Source organism: Chiloscyllium plagiosum, unplaced genomic scaffold, assembly GCF_037043375.1.
Source record: "Chiloscyllium plagiosum isolate Xiang-an unplaced genomic scaffold, Cpla_swu_hap1 HiC_scaffold_42, whole genome shotgun sequence".
NCBI lineage: Eukaryota > Metazoa > Chordata > Chondrichthyes > Orectolobiformes > Hemiscylliidae > Chiloscyllium > Chiloscyllium plagiosum.
The window spans coordinates 20,389,663-20,411,275 of NW_028270180.1; the positions used below are offsets into that span (position 1 = coordinate 20,389,663).

Sequence of the window (21,613 nt, forward strand, 5' to 3'; positions counted from 1 at the left end):
ACCCCCTCACACTCACTCACTCACTCACACTGACACTGGTCTCTCACTGCCCCGTCACACTCACTCACTCACACTGACACTGGCCTCTCACTGCCCGCTCACACTCACTCACTCACACTGACACTGGTCTCTCACTGTCCGCTCACACTCACTCACTTACACTAACACTGGTCTCTCACTGCCTGCTCACACTCACTCACTCACTCACTTACACTGTCACTGGTCTCTCACTGCCCCCTCACACTCACTCACTCACACTGACACTGGCCTCTCACTGCCCGCTCACACTCACTCACCCACACTGACACTGGTCTCTCACTGTCCGCTCACACTCACTCACTCACACTGACACTGGTCTCTCACTGCCCGCTCACACTCACTCATTCACACTGACACTGGCCTCTCACTGCCCGCTCACACTCACTCACACTGACACTGGCCTCTAACCGCCCGCTCACACTCACTCACTCACACTGACACTGGTCTCTCACTGCCCGCTCACACTCACTCACACTGACACTGACACTGGTCTCTCACTGCCCCCTCACACTCACTCACTCACACTGACACTGGTCTCTCACTGCCCGCTCACACTCACTCACTTACACTAACACTGGTCTCTCACTGCCCGCTCACACTCACTCACTCACTCACTCACATTGACACTGGTCTCTCACTGCCCGCTCACACTCACTCACTCACACTGACACTGGTCTCTCACTGCCTGCTCACACTCACTCATTCACACTGACACTGGCCTCTCACTGCCCGCTCACACTCACTCACACTGACACTGGTCTCTCACTGCCCGCTCACACTCACTCACTCACACTGACACTGCCTCTAACTGCCCACTCACACTCACTTACACTGACACTGGTCTCTCACTGCCCCCTCACACTCACTCACTCACACTGACACTGGACTCTCACTGCCGGCTCACACTCACTCACTTACACTAACACTGGTCTCTCACTGCCCCCTCACACTCACTCACTCACACTGACACTGGTCTCTCACTGCCCGCTCACACTCACTCACTTACACTAACACTGGTCTCTCACTGCCCGCTCACACTCACTTACTCACACTGACACTGGTCTCTCAGTGCCTGCTCATACTCACTCACTCACATTGACACTGGTCTCTCACTGCCCGCTCACACTCACTCACTCACACTGACACTGGTCTCTCACTGTCTGCTCACACTCACTCACTCACTCACTCACTCACTCACTCACTCACTCACACTGATACTGGTCTCTCACTGCCGCTCACACTCACTCACTCACACTGACACTGGTCTCTCACTGCCTGCTCATACTCACTCACTCACATTGACACTGGTCTCTCACTGCCCGCTCACACTCACTCACTCACACTGACACTGGTCTCTCACTGTCTGCTCTCACTCACTCACTCACTCACTCACTCACTCACTCACTCACTCACACTGACACTGGTCTCTCACTGCCCCCTCACACTCACTCACTCACTCACACTGACACTGGTCTCTCACTGCCCCCTCACACTCACTCACTCACATTGACACTGGCCTCTCACTGCCCGCTCACACTCACTCACTCACACTGACACTGGTCTCTCACTGTCCGCTCACACTCACTCACTCACACTGACACTGGTCTCTCGCTGCCCCCTCACACTCACTCACTTACACTAACACTGGTCCCTCAATGCCTGCTCACACTCACTCACTCACTCACACTGACGCTGGTCTCTCACTGCCAGCTCACACTCACTCACTCACTCACACAGACGCTGGTCTCTCACTGCCCGCTCACACTCACTCACTCATACTGACACTGGTCTCTCACTGCCCGCTCACACTCACTCACTCACACTGTGACTGGTCTCTCACTGCCCGCTCACACTCACTCACTCACACTGAAACCGGTCTCTCACTGACCGCTCACACTCACTCACTCACACTGACACTGGTCGCTCACTGCCCGCTCACACTCACTCACACTGACACTGGTCTCTCACTGCCCGCTCACACTCACTCACTCACACAGACGCTGGTCTCTCACTGCCCGCTCACATTCACTCACTTACACTGAAACTAGTCTCTCACTGCCCGCTCACACTCACTCACTCACTCACTCACTCACTCACTCACTCACTCACTCACACTGGCACTGGTCTCTAGCTGCCCCCTCACACTCACTCACTTACACTGAAACTAGTCTCTCACTGCCCGCTCACACTCACTCACTCACTCACACTGGCACTGGTCTCTAGCTGCCCCCTCACACTCACTCACTTACACTGACACTGGTCTCTTACTGCTCGCTCACACTCACTCACTTACACTGGCACTGGTCTATCGCTGCCCGCTCACACTCACTCACTCACTCACTTACACTGACACTGGTCTCTTACTGCTCGCTCACACTCGCTCACACTGACACTGGTCTCTCACTGCCCGCTCACACTCACTCACTCACACTGACACTGGCCTCTCACTGCCCGCTCACACTCACTCACACTGACACTGATCTCTCACTGCCCGCTCACACTCACTCGCTCACACTGACACTGGCCTCTCACTGCCCGCTCACACTCACTCACACTGACACTGATCTCTCACTGCCCGCTCACACTCACTCGCTGACACTGACACTGGTCTCTCACTGCCCGCTCACACTCACTCACTCACACTGACACTGGTCTCTCACTGCCTGCTCACTCTCACTCACTCACACTGAAACAGGTCTCTCATTGCCCGCTCACACTCACTCACTCACACTGAGACTGGTCTCTCACTGCCCGCTCACACTCACTCACTCACACTGACACTGGTCTCTCACTGCCTGCTCACACTCACTCACACTGACACTGGTCTCTCACTGCCCGCTCACACTCACTCACTCACACAGACACTGGTCTCTCACTGCCCGCTCACACTCACTCGCACTGACACTGGTCTCTCACTGCCTGCTCACACTCACTCACTCACACTGACACTGGTCTCTCACTGCCCGCTCACACTCACTCACTCTCACTGACACTGGTCTCTCACTGCCCGCTCACTCACACTGACACTGGTCTCTCACTGCCCGCTCACACTCACTCACTCACACTGACACTGATCCCTCACTGCCCGCTCACACTCACTCACTCACACTGACACTGGTCTCTCACTGCCTGCTCACACTCACTCACACTGACACTGGTCTCTCACTGCCCGCTCACACTCACTCACTCACACAGACACTGGTCTCTCACTGCCCGCTCACACTCACTCACACTGACACTGGTCTCTCACTGCCCGCTCACACTCACTCACTCACACTGACACTGGTCTCTCACTGCCCGCTCACACTCACTCACTCACACTGACACTGGTCTCTCACTGCCCGCTCACACTCACTCACTCACACTGACACTGGCCTCTAACTGCCCGCTCACACTCACTCACTCACACTGACACTGGTCTCTCACTGCCCGCTCACACTCACTCACTCACACTGACACTGGCCTCTAACTGCCCGCTCACACTCACTCACTCACTCACACTGACACTGGTCTCTCACTGCCTGCTCACACTCACTCACTCACACTGACACTTGTCTCTCACTGCCCGCTCACACTCACTCACTTACACTAACACTGGTCTCTCACTGCCTGCTCACACTCACTCACTCAATTACTCACACTGACGCTCCTCTCACTGCCAGCTCACACTCACTCACTCACTCACTTACACTGTCACTGGTCACTCACTGCCCCCTCACACTCACTCACACTGACACTGGCCTCTCTCTGCCCGCTCACACTCACTCACCCACACTGACACTGGTCTCTCACTGTCCGCTCACACCCACTCACTCACACTGACACTGGTCTCTCACTGCCCGCTCACACTCACTCATTCACACTGACACTGGCCTCTCACTGCCCGCTCACACTCACTCACACTGACACTGGTCTCTCACTGCCCGCTCACACTCACTCACTCACACTGACACTGCCTCTAACTGCCCGCTCACACTCACACTGACACTGGTCTCTCACTGCCCCCTCACACTCACTCACTCGCACTGACACTGGTCTCTCACTGCCCGCTCACACTCACTCACTCACACTGACACTGCCTCTAACTGCCCGCTCACACTCACTCACACTGACACTGGTCTCTCACTGCCCCCTCACACTCACTCACTCGCACTGACACTTGTCTCTCACTGCCCGCTCACACTCACTCACTTACACTAAAACTGGTCTCTCACTGCCCCCTCACACTCACTCACTCACACTGACACTGGTCTCTCACTGCCCCCTCACACTCACTCACTCACACTAACACTGGTCTCTCACTGCCTGCTCATACTCACTCACTCACACTGACACTGGCCTCTCACTGCCCGCTCACACTCACTCACTCACACTGACACTGGTCTCTCACTGCCTGCTCACACTCACTCAATCACACTGACACTGGTCTCTCACTGCCTGCTCACACTCACTCACTCACTCACTCACTCACACTGACACTGGTCTCTCACTGCCTGTTCACACTCACTCACTCACACTGACACTGGTCTCTCACTGCCCGCTCACACTCACTCACTCACACTGACACTGGTCTCTCACTGCCCGCTCACACTCACTCACTCACACTGACACTGGTCTCTCACTGCCCGCTCACACTCACTCACTCACACTGACACTGGTCTCTCACTGCCCGCTCACACTCACTCACTCACACTGACACTGGTCTCTCACTGCCTGCTCACACTCACTCACTTACACTGACACTGGTCTCTCACTGCCTGCTCACACTCACTCACTGACACTAACACTGGTCTCTCACTGCCTGCTCACACTCACTCACTCACTCACGCTGACACTGGTCTCTCACTGCCGCTCACACTCACTCACACTGACACTGGCCTCTCACTGCCCGCTCACACTCACTCACTTACACTGAAACTAGTCTCTCACTGCCCGCTCACACTCACTCACTCACTCACTCACTCACTCACTCACTCACTCACTCACACTGGCACTGGTCTCTAGCTGCCCCCTCACACTCACTCACTTACACTGAAACTAGTCTCTCACTGCCCGCTCACACTCACTCACTTACACTGACACTGGTCTCTTACTGCTCGCTCACACTCACTCACTTACACTGGCACTGGTCTATCGCTGCCCGCTCACACTCACTCACTCACTCACTTACACTGACACTGGTCTCTTACTGCTCGCTCACACTCGCTCACACTGACACTGGTCTCTCACTGCCCGCTCACACTCACTCACTCACACTGACACTGGCCTCTCACTGCCCGCTCACACTCACTCACACTGACACTGATCTCTCACTGCCCGCTCACACTCACTCGCTCACACTGACACTGGCCTCTCACTGCCCGCTCACACTCACTCACACTGACACTGATCTCTCACTGCCCGCTCACACTCACTCGCTGACACTGACACTGGTCTCTCACTGCCCGCTCACACTCACTCACTCACACTGACACTGGTCTCTCACTGCCTGCTCACTCTCACTCACTCACACTGAAACAGGTCTCTCATTGCCCGCTCACACTCACTCACTCACACTGAGACTGGTCTCTCACTGCCCGCTCACACTCACTCACTCACACTGACACTGGTCTCTCACTGCCTGCTCACACTCACTCACACTGACACTGGTCTCTCACTGCCCGCTCACACTCACTCACTCACACAGACACTGGTCTCTCACTGCCCGCTCACACTCACTCGCACTGACACTGGTCTCTCACTGCCTGCTCACACTCACTCACTCACACTGACACTGGTCTCTCACTGCCCGCTCACACTCACTCACTCTCACTGACACTGGTCTCTCACTGCCCGCTCACTCACACTGACACTGGTCTCTCACTGCCCGCTCACACTCACTCACTCACACTGACACTGATCCCTCACTGCCCGCTCACACTCACTCACTCACACTGACACTGGTCTCTCACTGCCTGCTCACACTCACTCACACTGACACTGGTCTCTCACTGCCCGCTCACACTCACTCACTCACACAGACACTGGTCTCTCACTGCCCGCTCACACTCACTCACACTGACACTGGTCTCTCACTGCCCGCTCACACTCACTCACTCACACTGACACTGGTCTCTCACTGCCCGCTCACACTCACTCACTCACACTGACACTGGTCTCTCACTGCCCGCTCACACTCACTCACTCACACTGACACTGGCCTCTAACTGCCCGCTCACACTCACTCACTCACACTGACACTGGTCTCTCACTGCCCGCTCACACTCACTCACTCACACTGACACTGGCCTCTAACTGCCCGCTCACACTCACTCACTCACTCACACTGACACTGGTCTCTCACTGCCTGCTCACACTCACTCACTCACACTGACACTTGTCTCTCACTGCCCGCTCACACTCACTCACTTACACTAACACTGGTCTCTCACTGCCTGCTCACACTCACTCACTCAATTACTCACACTGACGCTCCTCTCACTGCCAGCTCACACTCACTCACTCACTCACTTACACTGTCACTGGTCACTCACTGCCCCCTCACACTCACTCACACTGACACTGGCCTCTCTCTGCCCGCTCACACTCACTCACCCACACTGACACTGGTCTCTCACTGTCCGCTCACACCCACTCACTCACACTGACACTGGTCTCTCACTGCCCGCTCACACTCACTCATTCACACTGACACTGGCCTCTCACTGCCCGCTCACACTCACTCACACTGACACTGGTCTCTCACTGCCCGCTCACACTCACTCACTCACACTGACACTGCCTCTAACTGCCCGCTCACACTCACACTGACACTGGTCTCTCACTGCCCCCTCACACTCACTCACTCGCACTGACACTGGTCTCTCACTGCCCGCTCACACTCACTCACTCACACTGACACTGCCTCTAACTGCCCGCTCACACTCACTCACACTGACACTGGTCTCTCACTGCCCCCTCACACTCACTCACTCGCACTGACACTTGTCTCTCACTGCCCGCTCACACTCACTCACTTACACTAAAACTGGTCTCTCACTGCCCCCTCACACTCACTCACTCACACTGACACTGGTCTCTCACTGCCCCCTCACACTCACTCACTCACACTAACACTGGTCTCTCACTGCCTGCTCATACTCACTCACTCACACTGACACTGGCCTCTCACTGCCCGCTCACACTCACTCACTCACACTGACACTGGTCTCTCACTGCCTGCTCACACTCACTCAATCACACTGACACTGGTCTCTCACTGCCTGCTCACACTCACTCACTCACTCACTCACTCACACTGACACTGGTCTCTCACTGCCTGTTCACACTCACTCACTCACACTGACACTGGTCTCTCACTGCCCGCTCACACTCACTCACTCACACTGACACTGGTCTCTCACTGCCCGCTCACACTCACTCACTCACACTGACACTGGTCTCTCACTGCCCGCTCACACTCACTCACTCACACTGACACTGGTCTCTCACTGCCCGCTCACACTCACTCACTCACACTGACACTGGTCTCTCACTGCCTGCTCACACTCACTCACTTACACTGACACTGGTCTCTCACTGCCTGCTCACACTCACTCACTGACACTAACACTGGTCTCTCACTGCCTGCTCACACTCACTCACTCACTCACGCTGACACTGGTCTCTCACTGCCGCTCACACTCACTCACACTGACACTGGCCTCTCACTGCCCGCTCACACTCACTCACTTACACTTTCACTAGTCTCTCAGTGCCGGCTCACACACTCACTCACACTGACACTGGCCTCTCACTGCCCGCTCACACTCACTCACTCACACTGACACTGGTCTCTCACTGCCCGCTCACACTCACTCACTTACACTGTCACTGGTCTCTCACTGCCGGCTCACACTCACTCACTCACACTGACACTGGCCTCTCACTGCCTGCTCACACTGCCCTGAGGGATGGTGTTCACTCACCTGGTGGCTGGACAGCTTGCTGCAAAGAAATTCATTTCCCCTCTCTTCGATCCCGTGCGGCGAGTCTGACATTGAATGTCTCCCTGTATTCTGTCCAGGGATTGGCAACATGCCAGTTCCCAATGCCCCGTCTGGTGGGTCTTTAGCAGTGGTAGTGGGGGAGGGCGCAAATCGATCAAAAATTGTTCACGTGCAGCTCCACTACCATCTGAAACACCCAGTGCCACAGAAAGATCCCATGGATGAGCCTCCCATTTTCCTTTCCACATTCTGAGTTCCGTTGTGAGCTATAAACAGCTTCTCATTTCTGCAAATGTCCTTTGCCAGTGATGCATATTCACGTGGTTTTACCAATAAGAACGTTTTAAAATCTTCTTTCCATAGGGTTTGGGAACCAATGAAGACACTCTGATTGAGATCCTGTGCTCTCGCACCAACCAGCAAATATTGCATATGGCTGCCACCTATCGAGAACGTAAGTGGGGAGATGTTTAGAGTCACAGTCATAGAGATGTACAGCCCGGAAACAGACACTTTGGTCCAACCCGTCCATGCCGACCAGATATCCCAACCCAATCCAGTCCCACCTGCCAGCACCCGGCCCATATCCCTCCAAACCCTTCCTATTCATATACCCATCCAGATGCCTTTTAAATGTTGTAATTTTACCAGCCTCCACCACATCCTCTGGCAGCTCATTCCACACATGTGTGAAAAAGTTGCCCCTTAGGTCTCTTATATATCTTCCACCCTAAACCTATGCTCTCTAGTTCTGGACTCCCACACCTCATGGAAAAGACCTTCTCTATTTACCCTATACATGCCCCTCATGATTTTATAAACCTCTATAAGGCCACCCCTTAGCCTCTGACGCTCCAGGGAAAACAGCCCCGGCCTGTTCAGCCTCTTCCTATAGCTCAAACCCTCCAACCCTGGCAACGTCCTTGTAAATCTTTTCTGAACCCTTCCGAGTTTCACAACGTCCTTCCAATAGGAGGGAGACCAGAATTACACTCAATATTCCAACCAATGTCCTGTCCAGCTGCAACATGACCTCCCAACTCCTGTACTCAATACACTGACCAATAAAGGAAAGCATACCAAACGCCTTCTTCACTATCCTATCTACCTGCGACTCCACTTTCAAGGAGCTATGAACCTGCACTTTAAGGTCTCTTTGTTCAGCAACACTCCCCAAGACCTTACCATTAAGTATATAAGCCTGCTCTGATTAGCTTTTCCAAAGTGCAGCACCTCGTATGTATCTAAACTAAACTCCATCCGTCACTCCTCTTCTGTGAGAACAATTTCCCCCTTTTAAAATCCTTTCCCTCTCACCTTATATGTATGCCCTCGACTTTTGGACTCCCTTACCTTGGGAAAATGCTCAGAAGATTGTATGTTTCCATGTTAGTCTTTACCAAAGGAGATGAGGCAGGTTCTTAATTAATTGGAGTATAGGACCAGGAGAAGGTCCTTCACCAAGTTCTAAAAGTCAATTGGCTGATGTGTTATCTTCATTTCACATTTTGGTTCCATGTGCGTTAATCCAGGACAAAACAGTCCCACTTGATCAACACCACCTTTCATGTCCATTCCCTCCCCCACCGACGATCAGCAGCAGTAGTGCGTACTATCCACAAGACGCACTGCAGAAATTCACCAAAGATCCTCAGACAACACCTTCCAAACCCATGAACATTTCCATCTCGAAGGACAAGGACAACAGATACATGGGAATGCCAAAACCTTCAAGTTTCCCTCCAAGCCACTCACCGTCCTGACTTGGACATCTGTTGCTGTTCCTTCACTGTCGCTGGGTTGAAGTCCTGGATCGGCCTCCTGAACCACTCCGTGTGTGTCTATCCACAGCCAAGGTCTGCCGCAGTTCCAGATGACAGTTTACTACCAACTTTCTCCAGGGCCATGAGGGGATAAGCTGTAAACAATGGACCAGCCATAGAAATACAGAAGAGAGGAGCCAGAGGAGGCCATTCGGCCCTTCGAGCCTGCCCTACCATTCATCACCATCATGGCTGATTGTCCAATGCAGTAGTCTAATCCTGCTTTCTCTCCATAACCTTTGATCCCATTCGCTCCCAAGTGCTAGATCCAGCCGCCTCTTGAATACATTCAATGTTTGCGCATCAGCTACTTCCTGTGGTAATGAATTCCACAGGCTCATCCCTCTCTGGGTGAAGAAATGTCTCCTCAGCTCCGTCCTAAAGGGTTCACCCTCTATCCTCAGACCGTGACCCCTGGTTCTGGATGCACCCATCGTCGGGGACATCCTCCCTGCATCCACCCAACGACACTCCAGTCTGTGAATGAGTAAATAAAAAAAGTCACTTAGCGTACACCTTTATCTTCTGTAGCTGAATGAACACAAACCAAGTCCTATATACCTTGCCTTTATAATTGAACCCTCCCTGTTCCAGTATCATTCTGGTGAGAACCTGTGCTGTACTACTTCCATATGCCTGCTGGGGGCAGTGTTCTGGGTGAACCTTGATGCTCTATGAGACTTGTGCCAATGGAAATGATCTCCATTCTCCAGACAGAGTCAGAAATGCACATAGACCTTGGGGTTTGGTCTATGAACATATGGAAAAGTGGAAATTGGGAGCAGGAATAGACCACTTGGTCCTATGATGAAGCGCTCCTGCCTGAAACGTTGATTTTCCTGCTCCTCGATTCTGCCTGACTTGCTGTGCTTTTCCAGCACCACTCTAATCTTGACTCTAATCTCCGGCATCTACAGTCCTCACTTTTGCCTATTCAATATGATCATCCAATTCATGACCCTCTTCCTGGTTTTACCACATAATGTCTGGTCCCTTTAGTCCCAAGAACGATATTTGACTTGTCCTTGAAAACATTCAATGTTTTGGCCTCAGCTGTATTTAAATAGGTCAGCTTCTCCATTAAACTGCAGCCACAGGAACCATAGAATCCCGACAGTGCAGAAAGAGGCCATTCAGCCCATCAAGTCCTCACCCAGACCTAACTACATATTCTTATTTTTATTCATTTGTGGGACTTGGGTGTCGCTGCCTGGCCAGCATTTATTGCCCATCCCTAGTTGTCCCTTGAGAAGGTGGTGGTGAGCTTGAATCGCTGCAGTCCACTTGCTGTGGGTTGACCCACAATGCCATTAGGGAGGGAATTCCAGGATTTTGACCCAACGACTGTGAAGGAACAGTGCTATTTTTCCAAGTCAGGGTGGTGAGTGGCTTGGAGGGGAACCTGCAGGTGGTGGTGTTCCCAAGTACCTGCTGCCCTTGTCCTTCTAGATGGAAGTGGTCATGGGTTTGGAAGGTGGTGTCGAAGGATGTTTGGTGAAATTCTGCAGTACATCTTGTAGATAGTAGCAGCAGCGTGCACTGAGTGCCGGCGGTGGAGGGATTGAATGTTTGTAGATGAGGTGCCAGTCAAGTTGGTTGCTTTGTCCTGGATGGTGTCAAGCTTCTTGGGTGTTGTTGGAGCTGCACCCATCCAGGCAAGTGGGGAGTGTTCCAACATATTCCTGACTTGTGTCTAATAGATGGTGGATAGACTTTGGGGAGTCAGGAGGTGAATTACTTGCCATGGTATCCCTAATCTCGGACCTGCTCTTATAGCCACTGTATTTACGTGGTGAGTCCACTTGAGTTTCTGGTCAATGGTAACCCCAAGGATGTTGACAGTGGGAGATTCAGTGATGGTAATACCCGTTGAATGTCAAGGGTTAAAGTGTCTCTTATTGGTGATGGTCATGGTCTGGCATTTGTGTGGCATGAATGTTACTTGCCACTTGTTGGCCCAAGCCTGGATATTGTCCAGATCTTGTTGCATTTGAGCACAGACTGGTTCACTATCTGAGGAGTCGCGAATGTTGCTGTGCAATCAATCATCGGCAAACATCCCCACTTCTGACCTTGTGACAGAGGGAAGGTCATCGAAGAAGTAGCTGAAGATTGTTGGGCCTAGGACATTACCCTGAAGGACTCTTGCAGAGATGTCCTGGAGCTGAGATGACTGACCCTCCACAACCACAGCCATATCCCTTTGTGCCAGGTCTGACTCTAACCAGTGGAATCTTATCCATTGATTGCGGTTTTGCCAGGGCTCCTTGATGCCATACTTGGTGAAATGTGACCTTGATGCCGAGGGCTGTCATTCTCACCTCCCCTCTGGAATTCAGCTCTTTTGTCCATGTTTGAAACAAGGCTGTAATGAGGTCAGGAGCTGAGTGGAACCCAAACTGAGCGTCACTGAGCAGGTTATTGCTGAGCAGCTGCTGCTTGAGAGCACTGTTACTGACCCCCTTCCATCACTTTACTGATGATCGAGAGTAGACTGATTGGGCTGTAATTGGCCAGGTTAGATTTGTCATGCTTTCTGTCTACAGGACGTAGCTGGGCATTTTTCACAATGTCGGGTAGATGCCAGTGTTGTAACTGTACTGGAAAAGCTTGGCGAGGGGAGCGGCAGTTCCTGGAGCCCACGTCAATCAGTACTATTGCCGCAATGTTCTCAGGGCCCATTGCCTTTGCAGCATCGCGTACTTCCAGCTATTTCTTAATATCACATGGAATGAATCGGATTGGCTGGAGACTGGTATCTGTGACGCTGGGGACCACTGGAGGAGCCCGAGATGGATCATCCACTCGCCACTTCTGACTGAAGATTGCTGTGAAAGCATCAGCCTTATCCTTTACACTGACGTGCTGGGCTCCTCCATCATTGAGGATGGGGGTACTTATGGAGTGTCCTCCTCCAGTGAGTTGTTTAATTGTCCACCACCATTCACGGCTTGATGTGAAAGGACTGCAGAGCTGAGATCTGATCTGTTGGTTGTGGGATCGCTTAGCTCTGTCTATCACTTGCTGTTTAGGCTGCATGGAATGCAAGTAGTCCTGTTTGGTCACTTCAGCAGGTTAACACCTCATTTTCAGGTCTGCCTGATGCTGCTCCTGGCTGAACACTTTAGCTCCCCCTCCCATTCCGCCAAGGACATGCAGGTCCTTGGACTCCTCCATCACCAGACCATAGCAACACGACGCCTGGAGGAAGAGCGCCTCATCTTCCACCTAGGAACTCTCCAACCACACAGGATGAATGCAGATTTCTCCAGCTTCCTCATTTCCCCTCCCCCCACCTTATCTCAGTCCCAACCCTCGGACTCAGCACCGCCTTCTTGACCTGCAATCTTCTTCCTGACCTCTCCGTCCCCACCCCCTTTCCGGCCTATCACTCTCACCTTAACCTCCTTCCATCTATCGCATACCCAACGCCCCTCCCCCAAGTCCCTCCTCTCTACCTTTTATCTTAGCCTGCTTGGCACACCCTCCTCATTCCTGAAGAAGGGCTTATGCCCGAAACGTCGATTCTCCTGTTCCCTGGATGCTGCCTGACCTGCTGTGCTTTTCCAGCTGCTCCTGACATGCCCTCCTGCACCCTCTGTTGAACCAGGGTTGATCCCCTGGCCTGATGGTCATGGCTGAACGGGGGATATGCCGGGCCATGAGGTTACAGATTGTGCTGGAGTAGAGTTCCGCTGCTGTTGATGGTCCACAGCGCCTCATGGAAGCCCAGTCTTGAGCTGCTAAATTGATTCAAAGTCTGTCCCATTTAGCACAGTGATAGGGCCACACGACACAATGGAGGTTATTCTCAATGTGAAGATGGGACTTTGTCTCCATAGGGACAGTGTGGCGGTCACTTTTACTGACACTGTCATGGACAGATGGTTCTGCAGTCAGCAGATTAGTAAGGATGAGGTCAGTTATGTGTTTTCCTCTTGTAGTTCCTTTTACCACCTGCTACAGACCCAGTCAAGTAGTTATATCCTTTAGGACCTGACCAGCTTGATCAGTAATACTACTGCCAAACCACCCTTGGTGATAGATATTGAAATCTCCCACCCAGAATACACTTTGTGCCCTTGCTACCCCCAGTGTTTCCTCCAAGTGTTGCTTAACATGGAGGAGCACTGATTCATCAGCCGAAGGAGGATGGTACGTGGTAACCAGGAAGAGGTTTCCTTGCCCATGTTTAACCTGAAGCCCTGAGACTTCATGGAGTCCGGAGTCATTGTTGAGGGCTCCCAGGGCAACTCCCTCCCGACTGTATACCACTGTGTCAACACCTCTGCTGGGTCTGTCCTGCCCGTGGGACAGGACATATCCAGGGATGGTAATGGTGGTGTCTGGGATGTTAGTTGTAAGGTATATATCCCATGGCTAACCCACCATGCCTGCACATCCAGAGAGACTATTGGCAATTTAGTATGGCCAATGCAGCTTAACCTGCACATCGAACACAGAACTAAGAACAATACAGCGCAGAACACACCCTTCAGCCCTCGATGTTGCACCGACCTGTGAACTATTCTCAGCTCGTCCCCGTACACTATCCCATCATCATCCATGTGCTTATCCAAGGATTGTTTAAATCTCCCTAATGTGGCTGAGTTAACTACATTGGTGGGCAGGGTATTCCACGCCCTTACCACTTTCTGAGTAAAGAACCTGCCTCTGACATCTGTCTTAAATCTATCACCCCTCAACCTGCCCCCATGTACGCACTGACGTCATCATCCCAGGAAAAAGGACTTTCTCTTCTATGTCTCTATCAAGTCCCCTCTTAGCCGCCTTCTTTCCAATGAGAACAGACCCAAGTCTCTCAGCCTTTCCTCATAGAAGCTTCCCTCCAGACCAGGCAACATCCTGGTTCTTTGGATTGTGGGAGGAAACCAGAGCAAACTCCACGCAGACATGGGGAGAACACGCAAACCCACGCAGACATGGGGAGAACACGCAAACCCACGCAGACATGGGGAGAACACGCAAACCCACGCAGACACGGGGAGAACATGCAAACTCCACACAGACAGTCGCCCGAAGATGGAATCGAACCTGGGTCCCTGGCACTGTGAGCCACCGTGCCCCAGTATTTAGTATAATAAACCTGTTGGACTATAACCTAGTGTTGGGAGAAAGTGAGGACTGCAGATGCTGAAGACCAGAGTTGAAAATTGTGGTGCTGGAAAAGCGCAGCAGGCCAGGCAGCATCCGAGGAGCAGGAGAATCGACGTTTCGGTCATAAGTCCTTCTTCAGGAATGAGGCTGGTGTGCCAGACGGGCTGAGATAAAAGGTTGGGGGGGGGGGGGGGTGGAATTTGGGGGAGGGGCGCTGGGAATACGATAGGTGGAAGGAAGTGAGGGTGAGGGTGATAGGCCGGAGAGGGGGTGGGGGCGGAGAGGTCGGGAAAGAGATTGCAGGTCAAGAGGGCGGTGCTGAATCCGGGGGTTGGGACTGAGATAAGGTGGGGGGAGGAGAAATGAGGAAGCTGGAGACATCTGCATTCATCCCTTGTGGTTGGAGGGTTCCTAGGCGGAAGATGAGTCGCTCTTCCTCCAGGCGTCATGTGGCCAGGGTCTGGTGATGGAGGAGGCCAAGGACCTGCATGTCCTTGGCGGAGTGGGAGGGGGAGTTAACGTGTTCAGCTGGTGATGTTTGCTTTTAGATCTAACCTAGGAATATTAGAGAAACAAGTTTATGATGTTCCAACATTTTCATTCAGTTCTGTTGGATTTGTGTGTCACTGGCTAGGCAGCGTTTATTGCCCATCCCTAATTACCCAGGGGGCAGTTAAGAGTCAATAGCATTGCTGTGGGTCTGGAGTCACATGTAGGCCAGAGCAGATCAGGATGGCAGATTCCTTTCCCTAAACGACCTCAATGAACCAGATGTAAGCTTTTACAACAGTTGCTAATAGTTCTTATGGTACCTTTGACTGAGATTGGACGCATATTCCCATATTTATTAATCGAATTCAGTTATCATCAGCCTTTTCTCTCCCGGATGGCAGAGTGATAATGATGGGATAAATATTCACACAATGTCTTAACACCCTCCAGTGGAAATCCTTATTATTAATGACTGTAAAATGTTTCTGTTTGCAGTTTACAAGAAAGATATGATTATGGACGTCAAGGAAGATACTTCTGGACATTTTGCCAAGCTTCTTTGTATCCTAGCAAAGGTATATCCCGAATAATATGTTACATTATTCGATTCAGAGTCACAGAGTCATAGAAATACACAGCACGGAAATAGGTCCTTCAGTCCAACTCATCCATGCCGACCAGACATCATAAGCTAATCTAGTCCCATTTGCCAGCACCCGGCCCATATGCCTCCAAACCCTTCCTATTCATATACCCACCCAGATGCCTTTTAAATGTTGCAATCGTACCAGCCTCCACCACTTCCTCTGGCAGCTCATTCCATACACACACCACCCTCTGCAGGAAGAAATTGACCCTTAGGTCTCTTTTATATCTTTCCCCTCTCACCCTAAACCTATGCCCTCTAGTCCTGGACTGCCCCCATAACAGGGAAAAGACTTTGTCTATTCACACTCTCCATGCCCCTCATGATTTCATAAATCTCTGTAAGGTCACCCCTCAGCCTCTGACACTCTCGGGAAAACCGCCCCCAGAGTGTCTTTTCCTACAGCTCAAACCCTCCAACCCTGGCAACATCCTTGTAAGTCTTTTCTGAAATCTGTCAAGTTCCACAAAATCATTCCTATAGTGGGGAAATCAGAATTGAAGGTAGTATTCCAAAAGTGGCCTAACCAATGACCTGTACGGCCGCAACATGACCTCCCAACTCCTGTGCTCAATACTCTGACCAATAAAGGAAAGCATACCAAACGCCTTCTTCACTATCCTATCTACCTGCGACTCCACTTTCAAGGAGCTATGAACCTGCACTCCAAGGTCTCTCTGTTCTGAAACACACCCACAGGACCTTACCATTAAGTGTATAAGTCCTGCCCTGATTTGCCTTTCCAAAGTGCAGTACCTCGCATTTATCTAAATTAAACACCATCTGCCACTCCTCAATCCATTTGTCCACTTTTATGTATTTTAAGACGTCCAGCATCACCTCCTCTGTGATATGGACATTTTTCAAGATGTCACTATTTATTTCCCCACATTCTTTATCTTTCATGTCCCTTTCCACAGTAAACACTGATGCAAAATACTTGTTTAGTATCTCCCCCATCTCCTGCGGTCCCAGACATAGATGGCCTTGCTGATCTTTAAGGGTCCCTCTTCTGTCCCTAGTTACTGTTTTGCCCTTAATATATTTGTAAAGTCCCTTTGGATTCTCTTTAACCCTATTTATCAAAGCTATCTCATGTCTCCTTTTTGCACACCAGATTTCCCTCTTAAGTATACTCCTACTGCCTTTATAATCTGCTTGAGATTCACTCGATCCCTGCTGTCCAAACCTGATATGTTTCCTTCTTTTTCTTGACAAAACCTCAATTTCTCCAGTCATCCGACATTCCCTATACCTACCAGCTTTGCCGTTGCATTTATTCAACAACTTTCCCAGTCGTGGGGGTCACTTTCTCGTGCAGCTGTTCCAGACTCCAGTCGCGATGAGGTGTCCCAGTATCACTGAGTGCTGTTTCTGCAAAGGATCCTGTGGCATTTACCTGATCTCTCAAAGGAGAAAGTGAGGACTGCAGATGCTGGAGAGTCAGAGTCGAAAAGGGTGGTGCTGGAAAAGCACAGCAGGTCAGGCAGCATCTGAGGAGCAGGAGAGTCAATATTTTGGGAATAAGCCCTCCATCAGGATGAAGGGCTTATAGCCAAAACGTTGACTCTCCTGCTCCTCAGATGCTGCCTGACCTGCTGTGCTTTTCCAGCACCACCCTTTTCGACCTCCCCCTAATCTCTTAAAGACAGGACAAGAGGCAGGGAACTCTCTGTGGAAATACTATCCCAAAGAAGTTTAGCATTGTTGCCTCACAGTGCCAGAGACCCGGGTTCAATTCCTGCCTCAGGTAACTGTCTGTGTGGAGTTTGCACATTCTCCCTGTGTCTGCGTGGGTTTCCTCCGGGTGCTCCGGTTTCCTCCCACAATCCAAAGATGTGCAGGTTAGGTGATTTGGCCATGCTAAATTGCCCATAGTGTTAGGTGAAGGGGGAAATGTAGGGGCATAGGTGTGGGTGGGTTGCTCTTCGGAGAGTCGGTGTGGACTGGTTGGGCCGAAGGGCCTGTTTCCACACTGTATGTAATCTTAAAAAAAAAGAATGCTGTCTGCTTCTGGATTAAAGTTCAGCAGTTTGCCACCACCCCGAACTCTCTCGGCCTGGTCAGGACAGAAATTAAACCCGATCATCCAATGATGCAGCTGACCAAATTAAAATAAGTCAATCTTTAAAACTGTCCACTTCCTTCTTTCAGCATCAATAACTTACATGTACCTCACACTGATGGCTTTCTTCGGAGTTGCTGGCTGGCTCAGCATTTGTCTTCCTAATCACTCTTCTCTCCATCTTGCTGGTAGGTTTCCTTTCTATTCCTCCAGCCAACCTCATACTTATCCGTGTTAAATTCATCTGCCAAATGTTGGCCCAGTTACCTAAGCTATCCATATCCATCTGTACATCTCGTATTTCTTTTGAACACTACCCATGATTCCTCATGTTCATAGGGTCATAGAGCATGGAAGTATCTTTTCAGTCCATTGAGAACATAATCAGCTAGTCCTACCTGCTCCTGGCCCATATCCCTCCAATCCTTACCTATACAGTGACAGTTTTTCTTTATTATTGAAGAAAGAACTGCATTGACACACGGACTCCCGATACTTCTTTCTGCCAACTCCATTTGGATGCCAACAGCATTTTTGAGTTGAGTCTGTGAGGGAAAAATATGACAATGCGTCCTCTGAGGCGCCCCATGTCCTGAAAACACCATAGCCATGTCAACAGCTCTCCGTGTGGGACAATGAGTGACTACAGACTAAACTACAACAAAACAGCTCCGTGTTAGCAGTGATGGGGGTTGGTAGTGATGAGCTGCCTTCTTGAACTGCTGCAGTCCAGGTGCTGTAAGGGACATCTACAACTCCCTTAAGGAGGGAACTCCAGGTGGTGAGGCTGCATTACTGCCCTGGGTCAGGGTGACGAGTGATTTGGAGGGAACCTGCAAGTGGTTGTGTACTTGCTGGCCTTGTTCTTCCCGAAGGTAGAGTTTGCAGATTTGGAAAGTGCTGTCGAATAGCTCAGGACTAATTCAAATCTTTCATGAAGCACATGATTAAATACAGACCATGGAGCCTCTGAGTATTACCGGGATGGTAGTGGTTTGATTACAAAAGATATTTTGTGAAATAACTCGAGAGAGGCTGGTATCCCGTCACCAAGTTGACCTTTATTTACGTGAATGGTCCTTGCCTTTAGCACAGCCCCATTCAGAGTCAGGTATCTGAGTGTCAGTACAGGTAGACGATCCTTTATCCAAAATGCTCAGGACCAGCTGTTTTTTCGGAATTTGGAATTTTTCGGTTTTCGGAATAGTGACAATTTAATGGTGAAATTTTTTAAAAATCTTACCGGAGAAGCAGACTTCTAACTAAGAATGTGCTTGGCCATGCTCCCCCCCCCCCCCACCACTGCCCATGCCACATCTGAGTGACACACATCGAGTGGGCGTGGATTTGGGTTCACCAAACCACCTTGTTAATGAGATAAATAAACTTCACAAAAAAGCCTTCGGATTTCGGAGCTTTTTGGTTTTTGGATGTTCAGATAAAGGATCTTCTACCTGTATTTCTGTCTCTCACTCTTTTTATAGGTCAGCCAGGGCTTCCTGATTGGACGAGATTAACAGCCCCAATCTGGCAACCCATATTCTATGAATTCCACCTGGCTGACCTGGTTACAATCCCTACATGTTGCAGCCTATGTGCAGGTTAGCTGAATTGGCCATGCTAAATTGCCCATAATGACTGGGGATGTGTAGGTTAGCTGAATTGGCCATGCTAAATTGCCCATAATGACTGGGGATGTGTAGGTTAGCTGAATTGGCCATGCTAAATTGCCCATAGTGTTCAGGGATGTGTAGGTTAGCTGAATTGGCCATGCTAAATTGCCCATAATGACTGGGGATGTGTAGGTTAACTGAATTGGCCATGCTAAATTGCCCATAGTGACTGGGGATGTGTAGGTTAGCTGAATTGGCCATGCTAAATTGCCCATAGTGACTGGGGATGTGTAGGTTAACTGAATTGGCCATGCTAAATTGCCCATAGTGACTGGGGATGTGTAGGTTAGCTGAATTGGCCATGCTAAATTGCCCATAGTGACTGGGGATGTGTAGGTTAGCTGAATTGGCCATGCTAAATTGCACATAGTGTTCAGGGATGTGTAGATTAGTTGAATTGGCCATGCTAAATTGCCCATAGTGTTCAGGGATGTGTAGGTTAGCTGAATTGGCCATGCTAAATTGCCCATAATGACTGGGGATGTGTAGGTTAACTGAATTGGCCATGCTAAATTGCCCATAGTGACTGGGGATGTGTAGGTTAGCTGAATTGGCCATGCTAAATTGCCCATAGTGCTCAGGGATGTGTAGGTTAGCTGAATTGGCCATGCTAAATTGCCCGTAGTGTTCAGGGATGTGTAGGTTAGCTGAATTGGCCATGCTAAATTGCCCATAGTGTTCAGGGATGTGTAGGTTAGCTGAATTGGCCATGCTAAATTGCCCATAGTGTTCAGGGATGTGTAGGTTAGCTGAATTGGCCATGCTAAATTGCCCATAGTGACTGGGGATGTGTAGGTTAACTGAATTGGCCATGCTAAATTGCCCATAGTGACTGGGGATGTGTAGGTTAGCTGAATTGGCCATGCTAAATTGCCCATAGTGCTCAGGGATGTGTAGATTAGTTGAATTGACCATGCTAAACTGCCCGTAGTGTTCAGGGATGTGTAGGTTAGCTGAATTGGCCATGCTAAATTGCCCATAGTGTTCAGGGATGTGTAGGTTAGCTGAATTGGCCATGCTAAATTGCTCGTAGTGTTCAGGGATGTGTAGGTTAGCTGAATTGGCCATCCTAAATTGCCCATAGTGTTCAGGGATGTATAGGTTAGCTGAATTGGCCATGCTAAATTGCCCATAGTGACTGGGGATGTGCAGGTTAGCTGAATTGGCCATGCTAAATTGCCCATAGTGCTCAGGGATGTGTAGATTAGTTGAATTGGCCATGCTAAATTGCCCGTAGTGTTCAAGGATGTGTAGGTTAGCTGAATTAGCCATGCTAAATTGCCCATAGTGTTCAGGGATGTGTAGGTTAGCTGAATTGGCCATGCTAAATTGCCCGTAGTGTTCAGGGATGTGTAGGTTAGCTGAATTGGCCATGCTAAATTGCCCATAGTGTTCAGGGATGTGTAGGTTAGCTGAATTGGCCATGCTAAATTGCCTCTAGTGTTCAGGGATGTGTAGGTTAGCTGAATTGGCCATGCTAAATTGCCCATAGTGTTCAGGGATGTATAGGTTAGCTGAATTGGCCATGCTAAATTGCCCATAGTGCTCAGGGATGTGTAGGTTAGCTGAATATTGGATAATAGAGTAGAGGAATGGGTCTGGACGGGTTCATCTTCAGAAGGTCAGTGTGGACTTGTTGGGCCAAAGGCGTTCTATAGATCCTATGGGTGTTGATTTGGAGATTCAAATGTGAATGAGGTTACTTGTAGAGATCACTGTGATCATTTGAAGGCTGCTTCAGTCAGGGTCAGGCTTGCTCTGTGGTCCAA

At 50.5% G+C, this 21,613-nt stretch overlaps 1 protein-coding gene across 1 annotated transcript in view; it reads left to right on the forward strand.

Moving 5' to 3' along the window:
- LOC122542617 (annexin A2) overlaps window positions 1-21,613 on the forward strand; it is a 67,229-nt gene that overhangs the window by 32,802 nt on the left and 12,814 nt on the right. The window contains exons 6-7 of the mRNA XM_087982243.1: window positions 8,391-8,481; window positions 15,956-16,035. Of these exons, the coding sequence (XP_087838369.1) occupies window positions 8,391-8,481; window positions 15,956-16,035 (171 nt within the window). The remainder of the gene's footprint in view (window positions 1-8,390; window positions 8,482-15,955; window positions 16,036-21,613) is intronic.